Raw genomic sequence first — 23,912 nt, forward strand, 5'->3', positions numbered from 1 at the left:
TACAATACTCCAGAACATCCAAACACTTGTGATCGAGCTCACTTTTCACTTCTGCCTCAATGGAATCAGGTAACAATGTTGATGGATTGACATTCACACATCTAGTAATGGTCATAACGGGTCATTCTACTGTTAGTCATGTACTGTGTCTTTGCTCTGGTGAGGAGAATCTCCACAGAATGAGGTACATAGACTCTCACTGGAATTCTCATCACTATTCCCTCACTCTGCTCCAGACTTACACTGGTGGCTGCTACTGCTTTCAGACAACCTGGCAAAGCTTTTGCAACAGGGTCCAAAACAGCAGAGAAATACGCAATTGGTTTTCTCAATTTTCCATGTCTCTGAACCAATACTGACAAAGCACATCCTTCTCGCTCACTGTAGTACAGTTCAAATTCTTTCTCATAATCAGGCATTCCCAAAGCTGGTGCTTCACACAGTTTAGTTTTCAGCTGTTCAAATGCTTCCATCTCTGTTTTGGTCAGAACAATAGGGTCTCTGATATCTAGCTTTGTCAATCTCTGCAATGGTTTTGCAATCAATGAAAATCCACGTATCCACTGTCTGCAATACCCTACCATTCCCAGGAACATTCTCACCTGTCTTTGAGTTTTAGGTGGCTGCATTCCTTGTATCATTTTAATTCTCTCAATTGTGACCTGTCTGATTCCTTTAGCAATCTTGTGACCTAAGTATTGTACTTCATTTTGACAAAACTGCAATTTTGATGGAGACACTTTATGTCCCTCCTCAGCCAAATGATATAACAATGCTACAGTATCAGTTACACATGCATCCTTTGTTTTTGATGCAACCAAAAGATCATCAATGTACTGTACTAACACAGACTCTCCAGGCATACTCAGATTTTCTAATGGTTTCTTTAGCAGCTGATTAAAAATCGATGGACTTTCAGTGTACCCTTGCGGAATTCTACCCCATGCTATTCTGGAAACGGAACGCAAAAATTGGTTGGCTTTCTGGATGCAACGGAACAGTAAAGAACGCATTGCACAAGTCAACCACAGTGTACCATTCTGCATCATTAGGTATTTGGTACAAAATCACTGCTGGATTCGGAACAATTGGACAACATGGGACAACAAATGTATTAACCTTTCTCAGGTCCTGCACAATTCTAAAAGTTTTGTTTGGCTTTTTCAATCCCATATTCGGTGAATTGCAAGGACTGCTCTCTATTTCTCTCAATATTCCCTGCTCAATCATTTTGTCAATCACTGGAGTTATTCCTTCAATTACTTCTGCAGTCATTTTATACTGAGGTATATTTGGGTAACTTGCACCTTCTTTTACTGTAACTTTCACAGGATCAACCCCTTTCATTAACCCTATATCTTTTCCGGTGAAATCCCACACTCTTTCTTTCACTACCTCTTTCAATTCAACGGGAATTTTCTGTTAGTCAAAAACAGGAAATATTTTATCCTGCTCTGCCTCAATCATGAGCATTGTCAATTTATACAAACTATCTTCATCTAGAGTTTGCAATTCTATGCCATCTACTGAACAATATATGGCACAGTTCATCTTGCACAGTATATCTCTGCCTAGCAAATTAACAGGACTGCTATCGCACACCGCAAATCGATGCATGTCTTTGAAAGTTCCAATTTCTATTTCAACTGGTTTTGTTAAAGGAATTTTTATCTGTCTATTAGCTACACCTACAACTTGAATGGACTCTCCCGAGAGAGGAAGATTTTGGTCTTTCACTGATCTAACAGTAGAACGGGTAGCACCAGTGTCCACTATGAAAGTTATTTCCACATCATTCACCTTTCCACTCACAAATGGACCTGACTGATCTACCTCAAGAGTGGCTCCAAGCACACACTCTTCTTCCTCTCTCAGGCACCGTCATAAGCTTTCATCCTGCTCACTGCCATCCTCCTCTTGTAACCAATACTGAGGACACCCATTCACTCTTTGCGTTCTTTTTACCTGTTCACCTCCGCTGAATCCTGTCTCTGCACTGTATCTCTGCTGATTCCCACTGTATGGCAGTGGCGGTTGCGGCACCTGACTTTGCTGATTTCCTATCTGCTGTTGCTGCGGTTGCTGTTGATTTACCTCAAACTGCACCTAAGAATTTAATGATGTATTTTCTTCATTAATTCTAGGCGGACATTTACACTCGCGTTTCCAATGCCCTAACTTGCCGCAGTTAAAACATGGCATTTTCTTTTTCAATTCATCAATATTCCCTACCAGCTCCGCTCCCTTCACTTGTGCCCACAAAGCTTTCTCCTTCAGCTTTTTCTGTTTCGCATCAATTTCCTCACTGCAATATTTTGCTTGTCTCAGTACTTTATCTACTGAGCTCGACTGCCATCCTATCATGGTGTGTCTAATCATGTCTGAAATCTCTGGTCTCAAACCATATACAAATCTGTATATAAAATGGCTCATATCCTTTTCATTCAGCTCCTCATAACCACTATACTGTTTAAAAACTAACAACAGTCTTTCATAAAATGAATGTACAGTTTCTTTTGGCTCTTGTGTGGTCCTATCTATTTTCACCCAATCAGTTTCTTTTGGAGGTATTTTATTTTTCAGCCACACCATCACTTGTTCATATTTTCTCATTACATCTGGTGACGGGTCTCCTGTTGCTTTGTCTCTGAGAAACTCTTCTCTGGGCCAATCTTCAGATATTTTGCATTCTGTCCATACGTCTGCTGGCACTACTATGTCAAACAATCCGCCCAAATCGATCCATAAAACTTTTGACACTTTTAGAAATCTGTCTACCTATCTGTACCATTCACCTGGTTTCTCTCTCAATCTGGGAAAATCATTCGTGAATGACAATATGTCTTGTCTGCTCCAAGGAACATGCACATATCCTCCTCCAGGTATCTCTCTCATAGGGAATTCAGTTGCCACTGTCTCTTTTTCTCTGATCGGAAAAGCTAATGTAGTTTCTTCTTTCGTCTTTGCCCACTTGACCCTCCATTTACCTACATCACTCCATTTTCGCAACAGCACAATCAAGTCTTTTATCTGGACTAATCTTCCAGCAGTATTCATGTTCTCAATGTCTCTTTCTGCAAAATCTACTCTATAAGTCTTCTGCAATGATTTTATTTTTGAAAATTCTATTCCACATTCACTTGCCACCTCTTCTAGCTGATCATGCATTGTCCTAGCTCTCCATGTTATGCTTTTACATAAAAACATGAGCTCATCATCCTGGTATGTTTCTAATCTGTCCGTCCCGATCGTTCCAATTATTTATTCTTCCATATCTACTTTTAATTTAGCCACATCCAACACTTTTGATTCCTGCTCTTTTAATTTTAAGGTTTTAATCCATTCACTTAGGGCCATATGTATCATTGAAATTCGCATTTGCAAAGAATGCACATTCGCAAAATGATATGTATGAATGAAATCCCGATGCAAAATAAGGAATTGCAAAATTTGCGATTCCTTATTTTGCAATTGCATTTAAGGAATCGCAAATTTTGCGATTCCTTAAATGCAATGTAAGAAGGCAAAAAAATTTGCTAAATGGCCTTAAGGAATCGCAAATTACCACCAACTTCTAGTTGGTGGTAAGTGGCGAATTCCTTGAAAAATGCACATTTTTGAATTTTTTAAAGTGCCATGTGACGGACATACATGCCCTTAAGGCATGTATGTGCCCCACATGTGCACCTATGCTTATTTCAGGGGTGGAACAGGGTGTCCTTTGGACACCCCTGCACCCTTGAAATTACTCTCAATTTGCGATTAGCAAATTGCGAATCGCAAATTGAGAGAAAATTCCCATTCCTTCCTATGGGCCTCCTGGCCCATAGAAATGAATGGGAAAGTATTCCTTAATTGCGAATTCGCAAATTGCGAATTCGCAATTAAGGAATATCAAGAAATCGCTAAAAAATTGCATTTTTCTTGATACATACCATTTTGCGATTCTGAAATAGCGATTTCTTAAAAAGCGCTATTACAGAATCGCAAAATGGTTCCTTGATACATATGGCCCTTAATTCTTTATCTGATGGTCCTACAGGTGTTTGTTTTAAATCTATTTTGTCTACACTTCTCTCTGGGGTTGCAGAGTCAGATTCTGCTCCTGTCGGGTATCTGCATAATGAACTTTGATCAAAAGTCAATTCTGGTGGATTTACGTTTACATTCCGCCTAATTTCTGACAAATCAAGATAAATATTCTCTTTTACTTTTTGCAAACTCTGTTGTAATGGAATCATTAAACTTGGCTCTTTTATTCTTTGATTTTCAAATACAGGTATCACAGGTCCTATTGTTACTGGGACAGTTACGGCTTCCATATTTTTAGTAAGGTTTTGAATCAATTCATGTGCAGAAACATTCATAATCAGAAATATCTGGTTGCACATCATTTCGTCTTTCAGCACTTAGCACAATTTTGTGTGAGTCATTATTCTGTACAGGAGTATCTGTAATTCTAGCTTCTCCTATCGGTGTACTTGGGACATATCTTGTCTCTACTCTCTCAGGGAAATCTCGGAAATGTGATGGTTGTCTTGGCGTTTCATTAACTCTCTCTTCTGCTATTGGGGCATTCGGGGAGTCCATAAAGAACTTGGTTGATGTGGTGGCGGTCTCCTATTTAATATTTCTTCTAATACAGCATCCTCTGATTCGCTTTCACCATAACTTTGATTCCCTGACTCAACATTCTTTATCTTTTCTGTGCATGTCCGTCCCTCATATTCTTCTACCAATCTGACTGGATACATGCATCATACATATTACCATTTCTCCATCTCCGCATTCTAGTCTCATGTGTTTCTACCCATAAATCTCGACCTTTACCTCTTGGTCTGATATGTCTGTTCAACCTCTCACTTTCCATTTCATGCATCTCATCTTCCCACTCAACCAGTGCTTCAAATTGAGTTGGTCTGGGTCTCGGTTCAAGTTTCATAATTTTGTCTCTCAAATTTCTCAAGACAGCCACATCAAATGATCCTCCTTCCGGGAAAGATAACACACCATCATCCTTAGTATACTGTACCCAATTTTCCAACCAAACACACGTATGGTAACCATATTTCGTCAACATATAGGAAGCAGACGTTTTCGGTGAAGGAAGTATTCTTCCCTCTCTCGTAACTACCTCGTTGTCTTTTACAAACACGTTTTTCAGCTTTTTAAACCATGAAGATTTCTTCCTGTCATCATCATAATAGTAGTATGACATTTTCGGTAAATTTTCCTGCTTTCAAAAGATCGCGTACTATTCGGTTGTTGATTCCTTAACACCAACCTATCACAGGACGGTTCGCACTAATGCACCAGTTGAACACGATACATCACTATAGTGCTTAACCAATAGCCTTTGCTGCTTTCTGTGATGAACCAATCAACTCCTACTCTGTCTTGGTCACGAGGACCAATCCCAGCGCTACACCTTTGATGTCACCAGCGCTCCGACTTCTGCAGCGCCGGCTGACCCCTCCCTTACAGGGTTTTTTCAAGGAGCCGTATTTACAAGATATTTTACAAAATCCGTTAGTAACTTACACAAAACAAATCCACTAATCTGTTTCGCTAATAAAGTAATAGATTTCTCAATCACACAAGTATTCTGTAACCGGAGCAGACGACGCTTACCTCCTCAGAATTTTTAGACTCGTTGATAAAATAGCACGACCCTATTTTACCCTTCTATCAGGCAATAACGAACTCGTTTCTCTAGGAAAGCACATACAGAGATCTTTTTCACCTCCTTAGAGATAATCACAGAGTTTCACCAGAACGCGTATTGCAATTACATTTACACACGTTCATACGGAAAACCCTATTCAGACATACATGAACTCTGTTTTTCCAGTAGGCAGCGCTTCCATCTAACCCACCACAGAATTCCTCTAATGTTAGCAAAAGAGAGACGCCATTCCCTTTACCCTTCAATCAAGCTCAGGTTAAGACTTATTACTCTCCCAGCAGTAAGTTTTAATCAGGATACGCAATGATCCCTGTGCTTGAAGGCTAAAATTTCATAGACTGTCCTCACTATACATTTATCCTTTCACACCTAATGTCCCTAAACAGTGATATGCGACAATACCACCGCAGTATTCGACGATACTCCTTTTTTGAAACAGACCAACGCACTGTGCGACTTTACTTGCCACGCTTCCTCTGCCTGCAGACAGAGGCACTAGCTTCACGCAACACTTGGAAGCTTTTTCAAAACTTACATATAACGTAATACGAACTCAACAGATGTTAGTCATAATTCTATACATTAAATTGTATATAGCACTTTATACATAACTCTAGCTAATTTCCTTAGCAACCACTACTCCGCTACCAAGAAATAACTGCTACAGCGGGACTCCAGAAATCATTTCTAATTAGCACTTACTACTTCCCTGAAATCTCTGAAACACACACTCATTCGTCAGTGGGGCCCATAACACTGCACGTTTACTCTGTTCACTTACACTTGACTTCAGGCCTTTTGGTGAATCGCAATGGAGAAATGCTGTAACATTTGGTGGAGTGTCTAAACCTATCTAATCAGTTATCATTTACACCTACAGTTTTAAACACTTTACCATGGTTTTATTTAAACATTTTAATTATTCAGACACACCACCATAGTGGCAATGGATCTGCTAGAAAGAAAATTAGGCGTAGGAAAATCACAAGACCAGCTTTGAAAATTCAATTTTCCCAATTTTATTAAAAGCAAACTTTAATATGTCTGACATTTAGGCATTGATTAATTCTTTATTCAGTAAAATCTTAAACTTTATTACAAAATGATCATTTTATTTAGAGCTCAGAAAAAATTGTTTATTTAGAAATCAGTTAAGAGTTTAGCAAAGAACAGATAGTTGCAAATTCATTCTCTCCTAACATCCCTAACTAACACCCTCATCTTATCCTAATATCCTGAAAAAACAAACAAAGAGTAAATTAGAATTCTCGTACATCCAGGAATCGATCTTCAGTCGGGCAGCACTTCGAGTGGAAATCGGAAAAGCGACGACTCTTAGACAAAAACAGGGGTTTTTATACACTAATTTCCTAACTTAATCTAACTAAAAAGTATCTAACATTACCAATTCGGGTTCTGATTGGACAATTTGGGGTGGGTGAGCATCTTCTCACCATTGCAACATCATCTTCACAATGATTCAGCAGAAAAATAAAGGGGCTTTGTTTAGGACAGTCCATGGCCTAGTTACTTCCTTCACTTGCAACTTCAGGACTTTTTCCCAGGACCAGAACATTCTATCGTCTATGTTTGGCTCCCATCCTAAGTTCCGGGGCAAGGTAGCCTTGAACCTCCCCATCCGAGTACAGACAGCTCACTCTTGCTGGCAGGCTTTAAGCACGCATGCGCAGTTCAGCATTTGCTCTCAGTTAGGCAGAGTAACCGGATTTTATAGGCCTCAGAGCCTCTTTTGGAACTATCATAGAAAGAAACACAAATTCATGTTCATTTTGGTAATGAAAACCCTTCTGTTTCCCTCCCACCGTACTAATATTTCCCCATTAGTTGTTACCTAGCAAATAAGGTACATAAATGCGCTTTATACTTACATATCTGACGACTTTTCTAGCACAGAACGTGTACAATAAGCACATTTAAGCTGCGTTTGTTTATATCTAAGCTGTGCATTAATTCACAACACGATAACAACACATATTAGTTAATTTTATAGCATCATGCAGGCAAAATTAGTATTTCCGTGAGTAAAAATGTATGCAACTTACTCTATGGTTGATTAATTTAACACAACATACCATTAGTAAATATTAACGTTATGGAACATTGATTTTACAAGGGGTACACAACATTTTGTCTTGCCACCTTGCTCCATCAGTAGTAGTAGGTGTAGGTCAGGTGTGGGTGGTCTGCACATGTATATTGTTCTTCTAGTAAGTCCTGTGTGTTGGTGTCTGCTGTCTTTTCAGATCCACATGGTTTTCTTCTCCAGCGAGTACAGCAGCATCAAGGAGGCGATGGACAAGCCGGGTGGGCTGGCGGTGCTAGGAGGCTTCATTGAGGTAAGCGCTGGCGGCCTGGCATGAGCGACTGCCCCATCCTTGTCACTGAGGTCTTGCTGGTGTGTGTGGTGTTCATCACTTCTTTTCTGACGCCCAAGTGAGACCAATTCCACCCTGAGATTAGGGTTGCCACGTGCCTCAGAGCAAAATACCAGTCATTTGTTGCTGTTTCAAGAGTCTGCAAAGGCCTGGACAATATACTAAATAGGATTTCAACCAACATCGTATGTATGCATTTGTAATATAACTTTTCTGTGTGTGTTCACTTATTCATGGATCCTTGACACAGCTCAAGACCACATTTACTCATTGCTTATATATCGGCTGTTTGAAGTATGTACAGATGATGGCAAAAAATACCAGCTTTAGGTGTTTTTTCTTATTTTTGTATGATCGGACATTAAAATACTAGTGGGGCTAGTAGAACACCGGGCAGGTAGCATCCCTACCCAAGGGCTTCTTGTGAGGGATCCAGTGTCTTCTCTTCAGGAGGACGGTCAAGGACATGTCACTGAGGTCCAGTGAAGGATCATGGGAGCAGCTCTCACCTATAGATAGGCAGATTTGCTGAAGCATCACAGAGTGGTCATACACCGCGACAAGTGTTTGAAAAGGCGAAGGAGTAACAGGGAGGGATTTACAGCATCAGGGGGAGGTGTTCATCCTACTCTTGGGATGGGGGTTCTGTAGCTGTCTCAACAGTTGCCATGTGAAAGCAGATGCCCTCTAAGAGCCCTCAGTGTCACATTTTAGAGCGTTTGCAGACTCCCGTCTCAGATTCTTCTTGAAAACCTTTCTCTGCCATAAACCAACAAACACCTTATAACTAGCTTCCCAAGTCCTGCTTCTTAGAAGTGACATAGGTTTATGTCAGTGACAAGGGTTCGTGTCAGAGTGACATGGGTTTATGCTAGAGTGACATGGGTTTATGCTAGAGTGACATGGGTGTATAGCAGTGACATGGGTTTATGCCAGAGAGACATGGGTTTATGCTAGAGTGACATGGGATTATGATAGAGTGACATGGGTTTATGCTAGAGTGACATAGGTGTATGCCAGTGACATGGGTTTATGCCAGAGAGACATGGGTTTATGCTAGAGTGACATGGGTTTATGCTAGAGTGACATGGGTTTATGCTAGAGTGACATGGGTGTATGCCAGTGACATGGGTATATGCCAGAGAGACATGGGTTTATGCTAGAGTGACATGGGTTTATGCTAGAGTGACATGGGTTTATGCCAGAGAGACGTGGGTTTATGCTAGAGTGACATGGGTTTATGCTAGAGTGTCATGGGTTTATGTCAGAGTGACATGGGTTTATGCTAGAGTGACATGGGTTTATGCTAGAGTGTCATGGGTTTATGTCAGAGTGACATGGGTTTATGCTAGAGTGCCATGGGTGTATGCCGGCGACACAGTTTTATGCCAGTGACAAAGGTTTATGCTAGAGAGACATGGGTGTATGGCGGTGACATGGGATTATGCCAGTGACATGGGTTTATGCCAGAGAGACATGCGTGTATGCTAGAGTGCCATGGGTTTAGGTCAGAGTGACATGGGTTTATGCCAGTGACATGGGTTTATGCCAGAGAGACATGGGTTTATGCCAGAGAGACATGGGGTTATGCTAAAGTGACATGGGTTTATGCTAGAGTGTCATGGGTTTATGCCAGAGAGACATGGGTTTATGCTAGAGTGACATGGGTTTATGCTAGAGTGACATGGGTTTATGCTAGAGTGACATAGGTGTATGCCAGTGACATGGGTTTATGCCAGAGAGACATGGGTTTATGCTAGAGTGACATGGGTGTATGCCGGCGACACGGTTTTATGCCAGTGACAAAGGTTTTTGCTAGAGAGACATGGGTGTATGGCGGTGACATGGGTTTATGCCAGTGACAACGGGTTTATGCCAGAGAGACATGGGTTTATGCTAGAGTGCCATGGGTTTATGTCAGAGTGACATGGGTTTATGCCAGTGACATGGGTTTATGCCAGAGAGACATGGGGTTATGCTAGAGTGACATGGGATTATGATAGAGTGACATGGGTTTATGCTAGAGTGCCATGGGTTTATGTCAGAGTGACATGGGGTTATGCCAGTGACATGGGTTTATGCCAGAGAGACATGGGTTTATGCTAGAGTGACATGGGATTATGATAGAGTGACATGGGTTTATGCTAGAGTGACATAGGTGTATGCCAGTGACATGGGTTTATGCCAGAGAGACATGGGTTTATGCTAGAGTGACATGGGTTTATGCTAGAGTGACATGGGTTTATGCTAGAGTGACATGGGTGTATGCCAGTGACATGGGTATATGCCAGAGAGACATGGGTTTATGCTAGAGTGACATGGGTTTATGCTAGAGTGACATGGGTTTATGCCAGAGAGACGTGGGTTTATGCTAGAGTGACATGGGTTTATGCTAGAGTGTCATGGGTTTATGTCAGAGTGACATGGGTTTATGCTAGAGTGTCATGGGTTTATGTCAGAGTGACATGGGTTTATGCTAGAGTGCCATGGGTGTATGCCGGCGACACAGTTTTATGCCAGTGACAAAGGTTTATGCTAGAGAGACATGGGTGTATGGCGGTGACATGGGATTATGCCAGTGACATGGGTTTATGCCAGAGAGACATGGGTTTATGCTAGAGTGCCATGGGTTTATGTCAGAGTGACATGGGTTTATGCCAGTGACATGGGTTTATGCCAGAGAGACATGGGGTTATGCTAGAGTGCCATGGGTTTATGCCAGTGACATGGGTTTATGCCAGAGAGACATGGGTTTATGCCAGAGAGACATGGGGTTATGCTAAATTGACATGGGTTTATGCTAGAGTGTCATGGGTTTATGCCAGAGAGACATGGGTTTATGCTAGAGTGACATGGGTTTATGCTAGAGTGACATGGGTTTATGCTAGAGTGACATAGGTGTATGCCAGTGACATGGGTTTATGCCAGAGAGACATGGGTTTATGCTAGAGTGACATGGGTGTATGCCGGCGACACGGTTTTATGCCAGTGACAAAGGTTTTTGCTAGAGAGATATGGGTGTATGGCGGTGACATGGGTTTATGCCAGTGACATGGGTTTATGCCAGAGAGACATGGGTTTATGCTAGAGTGCCATGGGTTTATGTCAGAGTGACATGGGTTTATGCCAGTGACATGGGTTTATGCCAGAGAGACATGGGTTTATGCCAGAGAGACATGGGGTTATGCTAGAGTGACATGGGTTTATGCTAGAGTGACATGGGTTTATGCTAGAGTGTCATGGGTTAATGTCAGAGTGACATGGGTTTATGCTGGAGTGCCATGGGTGTATGCCGGTGACACGGTTTTATGCCAGTGACAAAGGTTTATGCTAGAGAGACATGGGTGTATGGCGGTGACATGGGTTCATGCCAGTGACATGGGTGTATGCCAGAGAGACATGGGTTTATGCTAGAGTGCCATGGGTGTATGTTGGTGACATGGGTTTATGCCAGAGAGACATGGGTTTATGCCAGAGAGACATGGGTTTATGCTAGAGTGCCATGGGTGTATGATGGTGACATGGGTTTATGCCAGAGAGACATGGGTTTATGCCAGAGAGACATGGGTTTATGCTATAGTGCCATGGGTGTATGGTGGTGACATGGGTTTATGCCAGAGGGACGTAGGTTTATGCTAGAGAGACATGGGTTTATGCCAATGACATGGGTTTTATGCTGGAGTGACATAGGTGTATGCCAGTGACATGGGTTTATGCCAATGACATGGGTTTATGCCTACTGATTTATGGCAGAATGCAGCAGTCACCCATTCTTGGATGTCACTTACACTTCCTCTGGTTTCATTACTGAGAAAACCACGTCTCCGGACTTGTACCTGTAGAATAAACAGGGGCGGGGCTTCTCCGCTCTCCCTACAGGCCAGGAGTCCAGAAGGCCTGGTTGCTCACCTCCTTGGGATGCCTCAGTCCAGATGAAGACAGTGGAGCTGTGCTCTAAAACTGCACCTTAAAAGACTATCCGCTATATGTATCAAGCTATTTAGCATTCGCAAAGGCCGAAATTCTGCGAATTTCGGCCTTTGCGAATGCTAATTAGACAAATGGAATGTATCAAACAAGTTTGATGCAAAATAAGGAATAGCAAAATTTGCTAATCCTTATTTTGCGATTGCACTTAAGGAATTGCAAATTTTGCGATTCCTTAAATGCAATGTATCAAACAAATATTATGGAAAAAATGCCATTAAGGATTAGCAAATTACCACCAACTTCTAGTTGGTGGTAATTTGCGAATTCTTATCAAAAAGCTTTTTTGAAAAAAACCAAAGGTGCCATATGACGCCCATACATGCCCTTAGGGCATGTATGTGCGCCATATGCCCCCAAATGTCTTTTTCAGGGGTGCAGCAGGGTGTTCTTGAGACACCCCTGCACCCTTGGAAAAATCCCTAATTTGCGATCAGCAAATTGCTAATTGCAAATTGCACCTTCATTCCTATGGGCCTCCTGGCCCATGGAAATGAAGGGGTAATTTGCGATTGACAATTTGCTAATCTCAAATTAGGAATGCTAAGGAATCGCTATTGGAAAGCGATTTTGTACATACATACCGTTATGCATTTCCTAAATAGCGATTCCTTAAAATTCGCTATTTAGGAAATGCAAAATGGTTTGTTGATACATATAGCGGTATATCTCCCAAACTTAGTCAACCAGCTGAAAGGGAGGGTCAGTGTTGTTGTCCTAGTCCCAGGCCAAGGACAGAAGAGTTTCATTATATTTTAAAACATTGCTATCAATATTTGCTAAAAACGCGGACAAAACAGTTTTATTATATAAAACCTCACCCTTCTATGACAAAGAGACTGAAGGAAACACTCCAGCTCTCCTTCACCTGGGACAGTGTTATACATTGTGCCTCAGGGGTGGAATGGGCGTAAGCGCATAAGAGGGAGTTTCCTAATTTGCACAGGGGCTCGTCCCCTTGCAAATGAGGGAATCCCTTTGCCTCTGCAGCTGCGCCATAGTATGGACACGGGTGCATAGGCAAACATGCCTTGTCACTCTCTCCACCCGTCTGCAAGGGATCTCTCTCTCCCCTCTTGAAGGTGCCGGTCAGGTTCTGTCTACACTGGGAAGCCCAGAGAAGCTTATAAACCATTGCTCTGTATTTCACTTGAATGCACTGCCCCAGGACAGCATGAGTTTCTGGCTGCCCTGGTGGCAACTCATTCTATGCAGTACAGCGCACTGTCCCTCTTTGCACTTGGCGCTCTTTTTAAAAGGTGTGCCGTGGTGCAAACATTGAAAGTGCGCATATTCATAAGACAGGCCCTGGTACGTTACGGCTAATTAGTGAAAGGAGAGCAGCTGTTTAAATGTTTTCCAGTTGGGACGGATAGGAAGGTGGCATGATGTTTGTCGGAAAGTGGGCTATGATTAGTGGTAACTATGCATCTACCAGTTGCAATAAGGCCACTAACACAAAAAGGGGATATATCCTGAGTATGTTCCACAATAATCAAATAAAGTTCTTAATGAGTATCAACACCTGTAATCTTCTTTATCTTCTTTATTTTCTCTTCACAAACAGTCCTAGCAGCCAACACGTGTTTCGTCTCTTTGTGGTGTTAGTCACAGACTTCCCCAGGGCCAATATCTCACAATGTTCCAGAGTAAAGGGCAATATTCGAAATTCAAAGAGTATCCATTTTGCATGTCTCCATGAACTTATAAATGTCCCGATCCACGAGACAAAAGTGAAATCGATCAAGCTTCTATTGTGTATCAAGTATCCATCTGGTAACCGATGTAAAAATCAGTGTGGTCAAAGGCAATTCCTATAGCACGGCTAGACTCTGGAACTTTTTGAGATATTAGCCCTGAGGAAGTCTGTGGCTTACACCACAAAGAGACTTCACCACAAACTTCTGGAACTTCTTCCTGAAGTTCCTCTTGAGGGTCCAAAGGGTTCAAACCACAATCCAAGGCTCTGGAAGCTCCAAGATGATCCTTAAAAGTTTGGGACCACGATGCACCTAGCTAAAACCCTTAAAGGTCCACTGGATGCACTCCAGGCAGGGTGGACTTTATGCGAATAAGGTCTGTTAACCTGTAGCTTGCAGGGAGCCCACTCGATTATCCTCTTGAAGCAAGGTACATCCAAAGGGCTGTAGTTCCAGAATATGCAGCGGGCGCAGTCAGTCAGAATGCAGGGCCCGATGGTGCAAAGCAAGTTTCCAGCATGGCAACCCTTCTTCCCTTAATTTCAAGCAGCCGATCTGACAGACTCTGCTCCTCTTACATATTTATTCAGTGTTCACTTGGGTCAAGCAGGAGGGCACTCCTGTCCAATGAGGTGCAGGGAACACCCCAGAGTCTGACCACTTCCTCCAAAGTGTTGCATAGGCTTCCCCCAGAAAGCACCATTCCTCCAAATTTCAGTATGGCTGGAATCCCAGCAGAGGAGCAATACCGAGTTAAACCAACATCCAGTATAGCTCATTTCCATAGCTCTCCTCCGCCAACATCTGCAAATATCTGCCTTAAGCCTGGCATCTGGCTGGGTCAGGGGAGCTGGTGGGTAGATGGGCCTGGCAGTCCCTGCCTGCCCCATCCTTCTTTGAACCTCCATGGTTTACGGCCCCTCCCCCTGCTCTGGCATTCCTCTGGCGCAGAGCTCGTTCCAACAGATTAGCCTCTCACTGGGTGAGCCACTTGTCACTTCATCAAAGCAGCCTGGCTAATCCTGTTAACTCTGACTAATCAGAGAAGAGCACAAGAAGGCTGAACCGGGGCTTACAGTCAAGAAAGTCTTATAACTTCTTTTCTGTATATTTTAGGATAAATTCAACAATAGCATATCAATAGAATTCTTTTAAATCCTTGAATTATATTTCTTCTATTTCCAAGAGATAGTTATGCATTATTAAACTATTGCACTGTTAACCTACAGTGCAATGGGTGATCTACAATGGGGTAAATGAAATGTGCAATTTCTCCAACGACACAAATCAAAAAAAAATTATTTATTTGGTTTATCACAACCTTAAAGTATACATATATAAAAATGACCATCGGTATAAAAACAAGATAAAATTTGTGTTCTTACAATTTACAATTCCTAAAAAGAAGATCACCCGAGTTTAATCTGTTTCGCTTTTCGAGAGTAAAGTCTCTACCAGAGTCATGAATTTTACTCCACGGCATATAAGGATGTTTGATGATGCACCCAACCAGCTAGTGACCGCCTGCCTGCAGGTGCGAATTCTTAAAACGTTTAGAACTGATTTCAACAAATATCTTCTTTCGTTTTTTACTGTCTCGCACGTGCACATTAAATGGTACAAACTTTCTGTGTGGTACCCACAAAGGCGGCATGTCTTTTCTTGCTGCTTACTTTTCCAAGTTGGAATTAGATCTTTTGAGCAATGATCACCCAGTGTATATGCCATGAATTTTATTTTTAGCGATAGCCGAAAGTGAGCTTCAAGGTAAAATTGTGGTTTTAATCTTTTGTATGAAATGATTACGGACCAATCATGACGGCGTTTGGCCAAAATCCTTTTATCTTCTACCAAGGATAATGACTTTGCATTTAGTTTGCAAACTTTATTGAAAGCTGTTCGTTCCAACTGGCTGTTCCAAACCTCCTCGATGTTTAGTGACTCCAGGGCGGTTCCCAAATAGGTGCCCCAAGTGTTTGGTTCTTTTTCATCATATTGTTTCTTGATTTCCAGCCAACATAGGTTGTTTAGTGATCCTATTTCTGATGCTCTAAGTTTCCAGCACCATTTTGCAAAGATAGCTTTCCTCTGGTAGACTTGATTTTGCAATCCAAATTCCAGGCGTATTTGTGCTGGGGACGATCCTTTAAAAAGATTAAACACGGATTTATATACTCTGATCTGTAATTTATTTAGGATGTCGATTTCTTTCCCGTGCCATATTTACAACCCGTAAGACAAGGTAGGTAACAGTTGAGCTGCCATGACCTTTAGAAGATGGCCGTATGAGGGGCATTGAAGTTTCTTTTGGAGCAGTTTATAGGCGAAGGTCAGCGATTGTGCTTTGGCTGTGATATCCCGTTTTTGTTCCACCATGGACAGGTTTCTGCACAGTTTGATACCCAAATATTTATATGTGGTTGTCTCCTCAATTTGGATATTCTTTGCATACCATCTAAAAGTTCCTTTGCTCGGGCCCGCCAGTCTCACGACCTTTGTTTTTTTATTGTTAAGTTCCAAACCTACTAGGTCGAAGTACTCTGTTAATTTGTTTATGACCCTTTGTAGCCCTATCGGTGTGCGGCTTAAAACCACAATATCATCTGCGTATTGCAGAAACTGAATTGATTCATTTGCCAGTTTCAGGGGGTGACCGTTTGCCTGTAGCAGGTAACTGTTTAGGTCTGCTAGATACACATTAAATAGACTTGGAGAGAGCACACAGCCCTGTTTAAGGCAATTTCTTATGTTTGTTTGTTGTGATATCCTTCTCCCATCTCCAAGTTTTACTTTGGCCCATGTTTCGCTGTATAAGGCGATTATTATGTCTATTAGTTCCTGTGGGAGGCCCCAAGATTCTAGCTTTTTCCACAACCGGTCTCTGTCAAACGGCACTCTGTCAAACGCAGATTTTAGATCGATGTTGCATGCCAGTAGTCCTGCCTTCTTTTTTTCTGCTCTTTCTATTAACAACGACAGAGCGGAGAGGTTTGTGGTGCATCCCATGCCTTCTCTAAAACCAGTTTGGAACTTCGGGACTATTTTGTTTTTATTTATCCATTCCTGTAGATGCCTTAATATGCATGATGAAAAGAATTTTGCCTCTACGTCGATGAGGGCTATCAGCCTGTAGTTCCCGGGTTCCAATCTGCTCCCGTTTTTGTAAATAGGGTGGAAGATGTTACCATCCCAGGACCGTGGTATCTTTTTATCAGTGAAGGGTTGGTTGAAGAGTGGGGTAAGGTAGTTTGCCCAGAAGTCAGGGTCTTGTTTAAATAGGGCGTTTGGTAGCCTATTGGGGCCTGCTGCGCCTTCGGCTTTCAATTTTTTTATCAACAGAGTTGTTTGTTTCACTGTTGTCAACTGGGAATGCTCCGTAGGTGCCCGGCTCGGTGTTTCTTTTGCCCATTTGTCTTTTCCGTGTGTTGTTACTACATTTCCCGCATCCTTTCCCTTGTTTGTTTCCTTCCTTAATTCTGTGCACGGGGGTTGCAACGTATGGGTGTTGCATAGGGTGTCTATGTATTTTAGCCATGAGGTTTCACTTATTCCTATATTTTGCTGCACACCAGTTCCTTTTGATAATGTGTTGATTAAGCCCCATAATTCACTGCTATTTGGGAGTTTACTTGTCCTTAGCAGGTCTACCCATATTTTCCCAGTATATAGCGTTTTTGCCTTTCCGCAATCTTCTTTATATTCTTTTCGCATTTTCTGTAACTCGCTATTGTCTATAACCGCTCCCTGTCTGTTTATTGCAGCCTTTTGTCTTAATTTTTGGGCAATTTCCTTTTTTTTGTCTCTTAGCTTTGTGGTATACCATGGCAGTTTGTAGGCGTCATATGCATGTTTCGCTGTTGGCTTTGCCGGAAATTTTTCTAGCAGAAGTGTATGTAGATTCTCCCAATTTTTTGTAAGCGAGTGGAGTTCCGGTGTCACTGTATTTTCTACTTGCGTATACACTGTTTCCATTATCGCGTTTGTTATGGCGCCTCTCCATTTGAGTTTCCTTAAATTGTAAACTTCCGGGATTATAGCTAGCGACGCAATACTTGCTTTTTGTTGGGTGTTTAAGCTCAGTATAGTTTCTTGCGGGAAATGGTCGCTTTCTGGTCGAATTATGATGCAAAAATGATTAACCAGCTGTATGAGCTCTTTGCTAATTAATGTGTAGTCTATTATGGATTTTTTGTTTCCGCACATGTAAGTAATTTTTGCAGGTTGGTCGCCCTTTGTGTTTCCATTTAGCGTCATTAGGCCCAATGATTCCAGATCGTTCTTTATTATTTGGATTTTGCATTTGTTTCTCTTGACTCTTGTCAAGTTACTGTTAAAATCACCTATGATCAGCATCCCGTAGAATTGATGAGTTATTTGTAATGTTTTTATTAAATTTAATAGTTCTAACAGTTTATTGATTTTTGTGGTCTTCTCAGGGTGAATGTAGACATTTAAGATCAGTAACTTCCACCCAACTTATTTTGTGGATTGTTTGTTTTCTAGCTTTGTGATTTGTATCCAATTTACCCCTGAATCCATTATCTCTGACTTCCAACTGAACTTGTTTGTTATAAATGTGGACAGACCCCCCCTTGGGTGACCATATTTTGCAATTTTTTCCACCATCACCTGGTGTTCTTCATATCCGGCGATTTGTCTGGGGGTAACATTCCATGTTTCTTGCAAGAGAATTATGTCGAAAGTACCCAGGAAAGCAATTGTCTCACGATCTTGTTCCATGTCTTTAAAACCGTGGACATTCCAAGAGCAGATTCTTATTTTCCTTTCCACTTTCTTTCGTTCCACGATATTTCTTACTTGCTTTTTTCCGTCTGAACTGCTTCCATCAGGATCGATGCGAATTCAATACTTGTGGTATCCAAGACCAATCCTGGTATACATCTGGTCGATGGTTTAGTTGTCCTGGTTTTGTACTGGTAGACACGGGTACCCTCCTTATTTGTTGGGTGATTGTCTCATTTCTTGCTCCACTTAAAATGGAAGATGTTTTTACTTTTATGTTTGTTGCTAGGGGGGCCGTGCTGTTTAATAGTGGGTATGGATACTTTATTGGCGTGGGATATTCTAGTGTTATGCCCCATGCCGCAAAGTCAGTTCTTGTGGTGAAGATGAGGTCCGTTGTCTCCTTTGATGCCCATGTGGTGCTACTCATTTCACAGTCTGGGTCCTTATTCGTTTGAACAAACTCTACTGCTATGAGGTCTTTAGTTGTTATTTCCCTTAGTTTCGGAATCTCTTTGAATAGCCTCAGTATATTCCCCCGATTCAGCGTGTCCATATTTAGGTCTCGCGACCTATCGATGCGCGCATGTGCATCGAGCGGAGCGAGAATTCATGTCGGCAAAATCCTCTTCAAACCAAGGGCTTTCAGCCCCGCGGTTTTCTTGCAGTTCACGTGAATCACGTGAGCAAACATGCATGAGCATTCACGGCCAGGGCTTCTCCTCCCCTAGCAGCACTCCTCCCACACCAGCAACTCCCCCCTCCCACACCAGCACCTCCCCTCTCTCTCCCCGCAAACACAGCCTTGCCGTAGCAGCACTCCTCCCACACCAGCACCTCCCACACCAGCACCTCCCTTCTCTCTCCCCGCAAACACAGCCTTGCCGTAGCAGCACTCCTCCCACACCAGCACCTCCCCTCTCTCTCCCCGCAAACACAGCCTTTCCTTTCATTTCTCCTCCCCCTCCCCAGCCTGTAGCAGCACTCCTCCTTTTGCCTTTTCCCATCACCTCACCTATTTTATTTAAAACGCTTCCACCTCAGTCTCGTGCTTTCTATGACGTTGTATGTTTATCTGTCTCTTGCCATGTTCCTCCTCAGCGTCTGTCTGTCTTTCACTGTCTCTGTTGCTTTGTCTCTGTCTATATGTCCACCTCTCACTGTCTGTGTTCGCTTATCTGTATAGCCTGTCTCGCTGCCCTTGTCTCGCTCTGTCTCTGTCTATCCCTGTCTATGCTTGCATACCTATCTATGCCTGTCCCTGTCTTACTGTCCGTGTCTCGCGCTCTCTGTCACTATACATGACTTTCTATGTCAAAGGCTCGCAAAAGGCTCTCCTCTCTCCCCACATCAAATGCATCAATCACCCTCCCACAGGCTTCCCCAGCGCTGCCCCGCCCCCTGCTTCACGGCCAGGCCATCTGTTCCCTGCCAGACCTCTCACACCTCCGCCACAGCATGTCGCCTTCTCTTCTCTCTGCTCTCCCCTCAGGCGCCGTGACATACTTCAAAGGCTTATCACTTCACACCGTGCAACCAGAGCACTTCAGTTGGTGTGCAGCCCCCCTCCCAGCACTGCCTTGTTACTCTCGGCAGCCGTGACTCCCTAAACACTTTTTATTTATATTTAATTAGCAGCAGCAGCATTTCATATAATGTGTTTCCAGCCTGAGATATTCGTCGCAGCCGTGACTCCCTAAACACTTTTTATATTTAATTAGCAGCAGCAGCAGCATTTCATATAATGTGTTTCCAGCATGAGATATTCGTCGCTTTTTGATCCTCGCGCCTCTTCCCTTTCAGTTTGAAGGCTCGAGGTCTCCTTCACGCTTCACTACTCACAGCGTATTTATTTTACATTAGAGACTCGTGCTGCTCTTCATGCTGCCCTTCGCGCTCCACTGCACGCAGAATATTTACGTTTGGTTGGCTTAGCTGATGCACACACACGCAACACCACACACACGCAACACCACTCACCCACGCAACGCCACTCACCCAAGCAACACCACTCACACACGCAATGCAACGCAACTCACTCACGCAACGCCACTCATCCACGCAACGCCACTCATCCACGCAACGCCACTCATCCACGCAACGCCACTCATCCACGCAACGCCACTCATCCACGCAACACCACTCACCCACGCAACGCCACTCATCCACGCAACGCCACTCACTCACTCACTCACTCACTCACGCAAAGCCACTCACACCCACGCAGTGCCACTTTCACCCACACAGCACCACTTATAGACACGCAACGCCACTCACACCCACGCAACGCCACTCACACCCACGCAAGCCCACTATCACCCACGCAATGCCACACTCACCCACGCAACGCCACACTCACCCACGCAACGCCACTCACCCAAGCAACACCACTCGCACACGGAACACCACTCATCCACGCAACGCCACTCACCCACGCAACGCCACTCACCCACGCAACGCCACTCACCCACGCAACGCCACTCACCCACGCAACAACACTCACACATGCAACGCCTCTCACCCACGCAACGCCACTCACTCAAAGCAACACCACTCACACACGCAACGCAACTCACTCACGCAACGCCACTCACCCACGCAACGCCACTCACACATGCAACCCCACTCATCCACACAACCCCACTCATCCACGCAATGCCACTCACACATGCAACGCCACTCACACATGCAACGCACCTCACACATGCAATGCCACTCACACATGCAAAGCCACTCACCCACGCAACGCCACTCACCCACGCAACAACACTCACACATGCAACGCCACTCACCCATGCAACGCCACTCACCCACGCAACGCCACTCACTCAAAGCCACTCACACCCACGCAGTGCCACTTTCACCCACACTGTGCAATGCACAATAGGTCTCACAGTAGGAAAGTTGGAGCTATTGGTTTTGTAAATGACAAAGCCCTTTATGTTTTTAAAATGAAAACAAAAATAAAAGGCATTGTTATTTGCAATTGTAATAGCTCCAACTTTCCTACTGCGAGACCTATTGGCAACGCCAGTGCTTGTTCCTTTTGTCGACTATTCTGGCCTGAATAATAATTTACGACCTGTCTCTATGAGAACCGTTTGGGGTTTCTGAGTCAGACTGAGTTCACTTCTTTCCTCTGTTTGGACTCGGTGGATGTCTTGCCCTAGGAGTTTAACAGTGGATTAGATCTTAATGATGACGCTGCTTCTTTGTGGTACCATGGTGCTGGTTCAACTGGCCTATGCGTTGTAGTCAGCCTCTCGAAATACCTTTGTGTTGCCTTCTGGGGGGCATTATGTGTCCCTCCATAGTTTCTACCGTGATTGTTAATTTGGTATTCATGCTCATTGATTGCTCTGATTGCTCTGTTTGGGTTTTGTGGCTAATTTATTTTTCGAATTGATTGGATTTGATTCCGTCGCATTCCCCTATGGTCAACTTTGAATTGTCTTGCGCCTGAGCTTCCTGAGGATTTTCTTGTATTTGCACTTTTACCTGTGGTATTTGCTGTTCATTTCCTGATCCTCCTTGTGATTTTGCTGGATCGTCCGCTATTCTTTTTATTTTGTTTGCTGAATTTATTTTTGTGATTGCATCATCTTTTAAAATTCGTTGGGTGTTTGGCATTGTCTTTGCATGCTTTAGATTTTTTGTCTGTTCAGTGTTTTCTTCTGTGTCAGCCTCTTGGTTTATTGCTTCTATTATGTCTGATTCTTCTCTCTGATCTATTAAACTCTTATTCCTTCTTTGTGCAAATATAGGGTAATTTTGACTTTCATGTTTGGTTTTGGAGGCATTCTTCCTGGCTTTCCGTGCTCGTTTACGTTGTCTTTTGGATTGGGTTTCAATTATGACCGCTGACGCATGTGTTTTACTTTCGTCTTGACCTTTTTCGTTTGTTTCCCTTTCTTCAGATAGCGTTTCTTTCTCAATGAATGAGCTTTTACCTTTTTGCTTTTTGATCTTTAAAACTTCGCTCTTTGTTTCTTGGTATGAGGTTTCTCCAAATGTCCTTGTTGTGCGTGTCACGCGTAAGATTTCTGACAGGATTGCTGGTAAAGTAGCCAGTTTATCTATTATTTTCCCACAGTCGCAGTTTGGTACCATTAATTTACCCTTTGTTTGAATTTCCTTTATTGTTTCTCTTGCGATGTGATCTGAAATTGTTTCCAATTTGATATTTATTCCAGCTATGTGCGTTGCGATTATATTCATTAAATCCACCTGAACATCCAGCTTGTCAGATTGGAAATTTAAGACATCGATTGCTTGCTGTAAACATTTTAGTAATGATTCGCTCCAGGGGACCACCTGTGTAATTATTGGATGCATCGGGGCCCCTGTCGTTGTCTCGAAACCACTGGCGGAGGAAATAGTTATGGCTGAGTGTTTTTTTGCATTTCCATGCTGAAGGCCACTTTTCTCAGGTTTACGATCCTTCCTACTGGTTGGGCTAGATATAGATTTTTTGGGGGTTGAGGTAATTTCCCATTTTTCTCCCGTTTCTATTATTATCGACCGCTCTATATCATTGTTTTCCTCTTGCTTTTTCCCCCCTTGATTCCTCTTCTTTTTGTGTATTTACCTCTAGCATCTTCAGCAGTTCTTCTTCCTCAAAAATTGAGAAAGATCTTGTCCAGTTTATCTTGTGTGTATTCCCTTGGGGATTCGCTTGACATCCAATTTGGCTTTGGTCATTTTTTAAAGTTAGGCTTTTTCCATTTTCTTCTTTGTTTATCTTGTCCGGTGTGGACATAAGTTGGCAGATCGGTGCATGGATCTGAGCTGTTGTTTTTAACAACCAGTTTTTAATCGTTGATTTTTCTCGGGGCTGTTTACCCATGCTGCCTTACAATTCATTGCTTTGTTTGTATATAGACTGATTTTCTCGCTGTACCTGACCTTTTCCTTCCCCTTTACTTGGTGTGATTAAGTTTATTGGTTTTAATGGGGTTTGTAAGCTTTTTTCTTCTTCTGTTCTCTGATCTTTTAGGAAATGAAATTTGTACCTTAAGTTTTTCTCCCCAAACTTAAAAGGTTCTGGAGTGGGGACAGGAATCAAGCTCTTTGGCTCCTTCCCGGCAATCTCCTTTGTTTTATTTTTGTTTACTTGCTTGCTTTGGTCTTTTGTAGCAGCTCTTTTCTTATGTTTGTGTGTTGGTGCCTGTCGAATTTTTCCTGACCTCATGGTCTTAATACAGTTACTCGAAATGATTTCCAACTGGTGGGTTGACTTGGGTTCCTAATTTCGAAACTTATGCGTGTTATGGGTTTTCCTTCCTGTGTGAGAGATATTTTGGCTGACTCTAGCGTTTAGGCAGTCTGGCAGTCTGGCTAGAAAATGCCGATTTTCTTAAGTGTCTCTCTAATGATGACTTTTTCTGATACCTCCTGATA

General features: G+C 42.8%; 1 protein-coding gene across 1 annotated transcript in view; it reads left to right on the top strand.

Moving 5' to 3' along the window:
• LOC144817673 (uncharacterized) overlaps window positions 1-23,912 on the top strand; it is a 499,177-nt gene that overhangs the window by 275,064 nt on the left and 200,201 nt on the right. Inside the window, exon 5 of the mRNA XM_078674403.1 lies at window positions 7,951-8,043. Within this exon, the coding sequence (XP_078530529.1) occupies window positions 7,951-8,043 (93 nt within the window). The remainder of the gene's footprint in view (window positions 1-7,950; window positions 8,044-23,912) is intronic.

Source organism: Lissotriton helveticus, chromosome 2_1, assembly GCF_964261635.1.
Source record: "Lissotriton helveticus chromosome 2_1, aLisHel1.1, whole genome shotgun sequence".
In the NCBI taxonomy this organism is placed as follows: Eukaryota; Metazoa; Chordata; class Amphibia; order Caudata; family Salamandridae; genus Lissotriton; species Lissotriton helveticus.